General features: G+C 32.0%; 1 protein-coding gene across 3 annotated transcripts; it reads left to right on the top strand.

Annotated features, from left to right (window-relative positions):
* Positions 1 to 4,024: 4,024 nt before the first annotated feature.
* On the top strand, positions 4,025 to 6,300 carry LOC122598904. 3 transcript variants are annotated; one of them, XM_043771385.1, is made up of 4 exons: positions 4,025 to 4,200; positions 4,958 to 5,059; positions 5,174 to 5,240; positions 5,911 to 6,300. In XM_043771385.1, exons 2-4 carry the CDS (start codon positions 5,041 to 5,043, stop codon positions 6,125 to 6,127), a joined length of 303 nt encoding a protein of 100 aa, XP_043627320.1. In that variant the 5' UTR covers positions 4,025 to 4,200; positions 4,958 to 5,040; the 3' UTR covers positions 6,128 to 6,300. The 3 variants fall into 3 exon arrangements, with proteins under 3 accessions (XP_043627320.1, XP_043627322.1, XP_043627319.1); XM_043771387.1 differs by lacking the exon at positions 4,025 to 4,200 and having other exon boundaries at positions 4,276 to 5,059; positions 5,180 to 5,240; XM_043771384.1 differs by lacking the exon at positions 4,025 to 4,200 and having other exon boundaries at positions 4,276 to 5,059.
* The last annotated feature ends 3,483 nt before the right edge of the window (positions 6,301 to 9,783 follow it).

The raw sequence follows: 9,783 nt of genomic DNA, 5'->3' as shown, positions 1-9,783 counted from the left end.
TACAACTTGTCGATGTAGGTTTTAATCCGAGTTTCTTTCTAAAGTATAAGTTTCAAATTATTCTTCGCTGTAATTTAATAATTTTTGGAAGGCGTTTTCAAAAATTATTTTTGCGAAAAGTTTGTTGAACTCTCGTTGAATATGTTCCAAGGCACAAAAAACAATATAAGTGGACGCAACCTTATTACGATTTACGTGGACATAAATCATGAATGTAAAAAATAAAACTTTGTTGGTCCTCAAGCGCTCGAGGATTACAAGCACTAAGCTTGAGAATCGAAAACAGTCCTTTATGACAATTTTTTGTAAACTTAAAAAACCAGAGTATTTTGATATATTTAAGATATTTTTTTGATTATATAGGCTATTTTCTCTTTCTTGTATAGTTGAGGTAAGGGTGAGCAAAAACTAAACCGTAAAACTGAAAAAACCCCAGAAAATCGAGCCGAAAATCAAAAACTGAATCAAACCGATTGGTTTAGTTTTGGTTTTCCAAAACCGAACGAATCGGTTCGGGTTTCAGTGTCATATGCAAAATCCGAAACGAAACGAACCGAACCGAAACTATATATATTAATATATATATATATATATATATATATATATTCTTATGTTTATGATTAATAAAAAATAATATAAATATAGATTATTGTAAAAATTCAAAATATAAGTTACTGCTTTCTTTTCACAAGAACAATCCATTATAAATGTGGGTTAAAATTGAAACTTATTTATATGTTGAGGCTAAAATGAAATTTGTCTCAAAATGTTACTTAATAGTTAAAAACTTAATCATTGAGTCAAATTTTATGCTTCTTTTTTAACTTAATAAACAAAAATAACCGTTAATCACTTATATTTTACTCAATACATATATAAGTTCTTTATGTATTCAGTAACTTAATATATTCAACACTTAATCATTTAAAAAAAACGGGCCCTTAATGTCTCTTTATTTAACAAGTTCGTAACTATAGTTTTACTTATAAAAACCGAACCAAAACCGAAACGACTCGAACTCAGATAAAAATCGAAAAACCAAACCGATGAAAAAAACCGAACTCATTGGTTTCACAAAATGAAAAACTGAATCAATCGATATGGGTAACGGTTTTGGGCCAAACCGACCAAAACTGACCATGCTCAGCTCTAAGTCGAGGACTCAAGAGTAGAAGAAACAAAAAAGTCAAACACGAACAAATCCCCTCCACGTCATCACACAACTTACATCTATATTATATTATAAAGAAAAAGTATTTTATTTTTTGAAGTTTTTAAAAATATGTAATAATTTAATTTAACACCTTTTTAAAATTTTCACACACATTACCCTTTTAACATGGGGAATGATATTGCTACAACATAATTTAACCATCTACAACAAAACCTGCATTATATAGTTGTATATTGTACAATAAAATTTGTACATTTGTTGTAGATGGCTAATTTATGTTGTAGCAATATCACTTCCCTTTTAACATTAACTAGATTATAACCCCGCGTACTACGTAGGGAATATAAATATATATGTGTGTGTGTGTGTGTGTGTGCAAGTTATTTTAGGACCAATTTTAGGACATGTGTTTTTTGTAACTTACACACCACCATGATCATCTCCGACCACCACCATGATTTTCCGGCCACCGCATCGCCGAAAAGTCTATGTTTTTACAAAAAAGTCTTGTATATCGTAGTAGATGATGATGGTGGTGTGTAAGTTACAAAAAACACATGTTCTTATTGGTCCTAAAATAACCCACCCATATATATATATAACTAATGACATGTTAAACTGGATAAAAATTGAACCACTAAAAAAGAGTGAAGTTAGATTGATGGTCGTTGAGATTCCGGTTAACGGTAACCGGCCGGTTGGAAAATGAATACATTATTTATTAGAGGTCTCGCTAAGTAATGTTTCTGTTTGATTGGATGTCTTTCATGCATCCGAATATGTCTGTATTGTCATTGTACTTGTGATTTACAAAATTTACTAGCCAATTTAATTATCAATCTATATATCACATGTTGTGCTAATGTAACTTAAAGTTATGCATAATATCTTTACGATTTTCATACAATTATTTTTTTGATACATAATTGTGATAGCTTATTATAGATTTGATATTTTTTTTTTTCCAGTTCTTCACCTGAAAAATTGTTGAGTAATTATTGAAAAGTTATGTCAATATTAAAATGAAAATTTTATTAGAAAAAAAGTCAAAAATTTATTTTAAAGATGAAAAATGATATGAAATTTATAAAATATTAATTTCCATAATTAGATCATTAAATAACATTAATTTTTAATGTCTACAAATGTATATAAGGAAATAATAATTATTTAATTTATTAAATTAAAACTAATTCTAAAAAAGTTAAAAAAGGTATATGACAACATCGTTTTGATCTATGGCTATAATTAAAAGTTGAACTTTATCTAAGGGTTCAAACTCTTCTATTTTAGAATTAAGGTTTCTCTTTTATATATATATATATATAGAGGAGGGATTATTTGAGAACTCCTAAAAAAAAGAACTCAAGAACTCCTCTACACCCTTGGATCAAAGAAAATGGATGGACAAGATTAAAAATAAAAAAACTCCTCTCAACACTAAAGGGGTATTTTCGTCAGCTCCTTTTTTTCTCTCTCTTACTTTAATATAAAAAACTTTTACCTCACAAACCGTAAATCGTTAGACGAAAAGAAAAGCATGGGTAGTCTTAGATTTTCATCCTCTTTCATTAGAGATGCGATTCGATATACTTTTGACGACTTTTTAAATTTCGTTCTTTTTTTCCATCACGTTCATCTTACACATGTGTAAGTTGTACATACCCATGGGCAAGTTGTACTTACCCCTAATACATCTCGCTCTAGGGTTTAGGGTTTGAAGGTCGAGGGTTAGCCGTAACCCTCGACCTTCAAACCCTAAACCCTAGAGTGTGAACCCCCATCCTTTTTAGGTTTTTAGGGTTTAGCATTTAGGGTTTAGATTTTCCAGGGTTTTTAGAATGTAGCGTCCCCCTCGGATTAGCAATTAAGCTTTAGGGTTTAGGGTTTGAAGTTGTAGGGTTAGCCGTTAGGGTTTAGATTTTCCAGGGTTTTTAGAAAGTAGTTTCCCCCTCGGATTAGAAATTAAGCTTTAGGGTTTAGCATTTAGGGTTTTACAATGCGTCCTCATCTTTTTTGAACTTTATAAGTAACTTACCCATGTGTAGGTTGTAGTTACCCATGGGCAGGTTGTACTTACGCATGGGCAGGTTATACAACTCACTACTTCTAGGTCTTTCCTACACATGTGTAGGTTGTACTTACACATGTGTAGGGTGAACGTGATGGAACAAAAATGAAATTTAAAAAGTCGTCAAAAGTATATCGAATCGCATCTCTAATGAAAGAGGACGAAATTTCAAGACTACCCATGCTTTTTTTTCCGTCTAACGATGTACGGTTTGTGAGATAAAAGTTTTTTAATGATTTAGATATTTTTTGATTTAATAAGAGGAGAGAGAAAGAGAGTGCTGGACAACTTTTTTAATAATGACAAACATGTCCTTCCTGATCTTGATGAATGGAGAGCTGAGATTGGTTCTCGCGTTCTTTTTTTTTTAATGGTTTTCAAAATAACTCACCCCCTATATATATATATATATATATATATATTATATTTAGAGATGATTAAATGTCATTAGCAATCCTTTATTTTCTCCCCACTTCACTTACAAAGTTGGTACTCCCTCCGTCCCATTTTAGTTGTCATGTTGACTAACTTTGACCGTAAATAACTTTGTTTGTACTATCTAGTAGTTGATGAAACTTATATCAACGAAAAGTGCATTAAAAACCCAATCCATTCATATATTTTATATCAAGTATGTTACATGATACAAATAAAGTTATTTACGGTAAAGTGAGTCAACATGACAACTAAAATGAGACGGAGGAGGTATAATTTTAGAAGGTCCTTATCTATAAATCAATTTCAATTATTATTTATAATACTCGACTTCCATCACTAACCACCTCACCAACAAGTCATTGTCACCATCACCACCGCCCCCATTGCCTAAATTTTATCACAATTGAATTTTAAATCCCTAAATTGACTAATTACAAAATTACAACCCGACCGCCATTGTGGAGAAACCACCGTTGGAACTTACCATCTCTTCTTCCAATTTTATTATATATAGAAGGTTCTGTTTTCATTTCTCTCTTTGATTTCATGCTTAATATATATATATATATATATATATATATGTGGATGTATGTTTATATACAGCAAATTACTAATTTGAACAGTGAATATCGGTGTAGCTTTTGTTTCAAGGTTATGGGTTTCTTCTACCACATTGTTTCCAAATGCGTACTTAGGGCATTTATTATCCAATTTTATTTTTCATAATTAATAACTGCATTTGAAATGCATAAACGTTGTTTTGAAAATATTTTGATATCCGTTTAAAATGGGCGCGTATAACTTTTTTCTGGCATGTAGTGCTTTCACCTTATGTTAACAAGTAATACATGTGGTATCCACTAATTCGTTTAGACACAAGTTTTAGGTGGTATTCCTTCATTAGTCTTATATTTTGTAAACTTTGTTGGCTAACCATAATACGACCTCTCTTGTTTAATAACAAGTTAATTATTCATATACATATAAGCCCAAACATATATGCATCCCCTGTGTTTTTCAATTATATAAACTATAGAGAATTGACACAATTTCCTCACATTTCCCGCGTTCCTGCCATTTAATGCTCCAGTCAGCCAGTCGAGTTATTTTTTCATCATAAGCATTGCTCTGTCGTATATGGAGTTCAAAACCACCATGACTAGAGTTCACAAATGACTTCTAATGCTTAATGAATATTCTTTTGTTTTCGGAGATGCAGCATAAAAGTTTGGTTTAACTGATGATTATGTTTTAAATCTTAGTAAATTCTTTAGTTGATCTGGCTGCTGCGATTCGGTTAGAGTTGACACGTGAAACATCAGTTTTCAAGAGACTAATGGGGGGACAGTAGCTGAAGATGCAGCCTGCAAATTCAAGTATGATGGTTGCTTTCCTATGTGGCAATATATGCTGGTTTTAACACTTTCACAGTGATGCTATTAGTAGGAATATATTGCTGGTTCTTAACTTTTTGCTTTTCTTATTTCAAGTAACAGTGATGGAGTTAAATCCTTTAGTTCAGATTCTGGACATGAGTTTGTCACTTCTGGATGGTTGGTAAGTAAATGTCGTCTGATATCACAATGAGGTTCCAATTTCAACCCCTTCAGCTAGAAACGGGTTGATTTGGGTTATATTTTTGCTCCTAACGGGTCAAATCAAAACAAGGTTAAAATTGGAATTGACAAAACCATCGAATTTGACCAAAAGTGTTTTTAAATCCTTACAATCTTGTAGATCTCTTTATTCAATAGAATTAGATTAATTTTGTAACAATTTAGATTTGTTAATAATATATGATATTAGATATTAGTATAACTCAAGACTCTAAAGTAAGGGGCAAAAAAATGTATGTGTATTCTGTCCCATATCAAGATTACTCCTACTGACCTGTCCCATATCTACAAAGGGAGTTCAAGCATTATTCTTAATCTTAGCAATTCCATGCTCCTCCCTCATCTTAAGATTTCATTTCCATAAAAAGGATGAACATAAAGTGTAGGTGAGATTGATTTCTAAAATAGTGTATATCTAAAATATGATTAGTACCTTGGACATACTGAAGGTCTCTTTCTAAATGCAAGAGTGGGTTTCACTTTATGATTGACCCAACATGTAACTTTAAATGTAGAAATGGGGGCCGTGGTACGTTACCCGATAACTCAACTATTAAAATTTTATCTTATTAAGAGTCAAAGGCTCTCAAATTTACCTATTTCAAATCTAGGTTCAGCAATGACAAGCAAGAGCGGCTACTGCTTATTGAAGAAGAAAGCTTTAAGAACCACACTTTGATGCCCCTTAATCTGGAAAGTGAGGACATCAATCCTGTTCCGCTAGATGCTGATCTGACGTGGATTGCCAAGTGGCCATCTTGTCACACTCTCAGAGCTCCAAGTCATTTAAGCATTCCTGCGACTATGTGTATTCCTTTACACGAATGAATAACTAGAGATGTCCACAAAAGGGTATTGATGTTAGTGACACCATTGCTACGATGATTCTGGAGCGAATTACTGTAGCAAACAAAAGTTGAATTTGAGTTAATAATTAGTATGCTAACTATCATCATGGAAGTTAACAACTCTTATGATCATCATTGCGAGGACGTTGGGAAGTCGTATCCCACTTAAGGTAACATATTTTTATTGATCACACAAATGCACGTTAAATCCATTCTACATTCTTTTTTCTTCTTTAAGTATTGTCAACATGGTTTCAATCCAAAATAGGGGTGCATATTGACTTTAATCCATTATAAATTATTTCAGAAGTTTATTTCTAATTGATACGTATTTATTCGTATACTAAACTCAGGCTGTTTGGTATTGATTTAGAAACTGAATTCTAGGTACCACATTACATCTTTCCCAGTTCACTCTAGATGACTTAGTCTGACTATAGTTGTGGTAGAAGTATGGATTACTTAGCATGCAATCAACATTAGTTCTAAATTTTGAATTTCGAACAACAAACATATCTTTTTAGTGTTGGAATACTGATATGAGCTACGTCTCATTAATTAAAGTTATTAGTTTTGCCGCTACTGTGGTATAAACATTTGTGTAGACAAACTGAAATTGCATAGGGATTAATTAACACTTGTATCATGTTTGGCTCAAATTCATAACTCATTGTGTAATGGATTTAGTTTTGGAGTCTAAGAATAGTCTAAGGGTTGATTGGTTTCAAAGAAATTCAAATTGGAATTCAGGCAACCCATATGAATCGAAAAGAAGGTGCATAAGTTCTGCTATATTTTTCTAAAATTTTGGAGTTCTTGATCTTTGTTTTTATATCTGGATTATTAATTAATACAATTAATATTAATATGATCCTTTTTATCAAATCACGGATTCATTATCTTTAACTGAAGATTATTTGCCCCTGTTTTAGGGAATATATATTGATATAGTTAATAGTAGATATACAAGTCCAAAAAAAAGAACCTAGGAAACTGTTTATCGAACCATGTTACCATTTTTGATCCAGATAGTTGTTAGGCCAATTTTCATTCTATATCAAGCTTCATTTTAAACATTAATTTTATCACAATCAGCTTCCATAATTAGAGGACTGCATAATTCTAAAGCAAAATGGCCTACCAAATATTTTTGGGCTAATTACTTGAAAAGTCATCCAACTTGTCCTAAATACATTTTTCGGGGTCCCAACAAAAAAAAGTTTTAATGTAAGGAGAATACCCGGCTAAAATGACTATTATGGGGTCGAGAGTAAGTAGCCAGTCAAAAATAATTTTGAAAGTTATTTTTATTTTCTTTTATTCCAATTATTGATCACATGTCATTTTCTTTTAAAAACAATTCCACATCACTAATTACAATGACAAGTACTTTGTTCATCTCATTTAATTCTTAAAAACCAAAATCATTGTACACGTTCACAAGACAAAAAAAAAATAAAAATAAAAATAAAATAATCCAACAAAGGAGAAACAAGTTGGTTTATATACATTCCCTAATAATTACAATGGTGCACGTGATGAACAAAATGGAAAACATCTCCATTTAACTTCATCACATCAAATCCTATATCTATATCTCTATCTCTATATCTATCGATCAAATTTTCCTCAAAATCCTCATTACTCAAAACCCTAAAAAATCCACTTACTCATTCGTGAACAATTAATCCCCCAAATAGAAGCACCACTGTATGTCACCACCACCACCAAGAACCCCAAATCCTTTTCCGGCAGTTTTTTCCGGACACCACTAAGCGCCAAGAAGTAGCACCAGTTATCATCATCATCCTCCTTTTGCAATATAGGATCCCCACATCAATAAACATCACATACAAAACGACTTTAAACACACAACTATTACACATTTATAGTTGAAATCTCAACCAAAAAAATATTAGATTTGTGGGTCTTATTCAAAAATACATTTGGATGTTTGTCCCTTGTTGTTTAGGTGATGATAGAGATGATTTTAGTGGCATCATGGGGTGTCCCAGTTCTCCAGCAAAGTAGGGCGACATCAATGGTAGCCGGAATTCAATTTGGGGGATTTTGTTGATTTGGGATTTGTACTAATGGATCGATGGATTTGTACATCTGGTGGTTTTGTTGATTTGGATTTGTCCGAGTTCTAGTAATTGTGATTAGGAACTGTACAAATGGATCGATGGATTTATGTATAGAAAGATTTTGATATATAAATTCTATTGATTTATATAGATAAAGATGTAGGTGTAGTTATAGATAATTGAAGATCTAGAAACTAGAAAAAGAGTGTGAAAATATAGGTGGATACATAGGCTCCAACATGGCAGATGTTATGTGAAAAAAATAAGTTTTAACCGGTTAATTAGACTTCACATCAGCTTTAGCAGGTCACAGGCCCAATAAAGAGATTTTAGCCGGGTTTTCTCCCTACATTAAAACTTTTTTTTTGTTGAGACCTCAAAAAAGATATTTGGGACAAGTTGGATGACTTTTCAAGTAATAAGCCCAATATTTTTTAAAAACAATTATAACTAAAAAGAAAAGCCTTGGACACGAGTGTATCTCTATTTTCTAGTAATTCATTTTTGTGATTGATTCTTTGTTCGTGTTATATAACACTAAATGTAGACGTCGTTCATGTTTGTCTTTGTTTCAAACGTATGCGGGCACGGAGACTTAGCTCTCAGAAGTTGCCCTGTTAATCTCTGTCAATTCCATGCTACCAGCAGTCAGCCACCTCTTCCCCGGGCTCTTTACACTGTCGACCGAAACCGTCTGTGTTCTTTTCTTTCAGTTTATTTTCCTTATTTTTTTGAATTCTTTAACTCGTAATAATACAATCAAAATTGTAGCTCAAAGTCGAATATAGAATATCTTAGGTAGTCACAAATTTTTCAAGCGCTTTTTTTTTCTTTCTCCTCCTTGATAATTCTAGCTAATTGTATCTAGGTCTTCGCTGTTAGCTATAACTAGTTTTATTTACCCGCGCTTTGCAGCGGCCCTGAAACAATAAAAGTGATAATATAAGTAAACACTCACCTTAAATAGTAAAATATTCGTATAAGTTAAGTTTAATGATAGATATCAAAACACCATTTGTAACACTAACGTTTTAAGTATGCATATTCAATGTAAATAACTGATTATTAATTAGTATGTTATTATTTTAAACCAAGCTCATTATCAAAAATGAAATACTATAAAGAAATATTGATTAAGTTAGAGCTTTTTAAAAGAGTAGGTGCTTAGGCTATTATGCTGTTAAAGTGTGAAAGATGATTAAAAAAAAAAAAAAAAAAAAAAAAAAGATAAAGGGTAGTCACATGCTTTCACCACCACGTTAACACGTGTACGTTAGAACTTTTTATTCATCTTTCTTTTTTTTTTGAAACGGCAAAAGTGAATTTTATTCATCTTTCTGTTCCCACTTTTCCATTGCCAGATCTCATTTTATTCTTTCTACCAAACTCTCCCTTTTTGTCTATCACACACAAAGTCATCGGTCAATTTTCTTCTTTTTCTTTGAAGCGGCAGAGGTAGCTTTTTATGATGTTGTGTCATATAATATACAAAGCAAACATTACTCCTTGCTACTATCAAACGTTGACACCACCGCCGTTGTCATCGGCC

The sequence above is a fragment of the Erigeron canadensis genome, chromosome 5 (assembly GCF_010389155.1).
Source record: "Erigeron canadensis isolate Cc75 chromosome 5, C_canadensis_v1, whole genome shotgun sequence".
Classification (NCBI taxonomy): Eukaryota; Viridiplantae; Streptophyta; class Magnoliopsida; order Asterales; family Asteraceae; genus Erigeron; species Erigeron canadensis.
The sequence above is the reverse complement of the archived record's forward strand: the minus strand, read 5'-3'. Positions and strand labels throughout refer to the sequence as shown.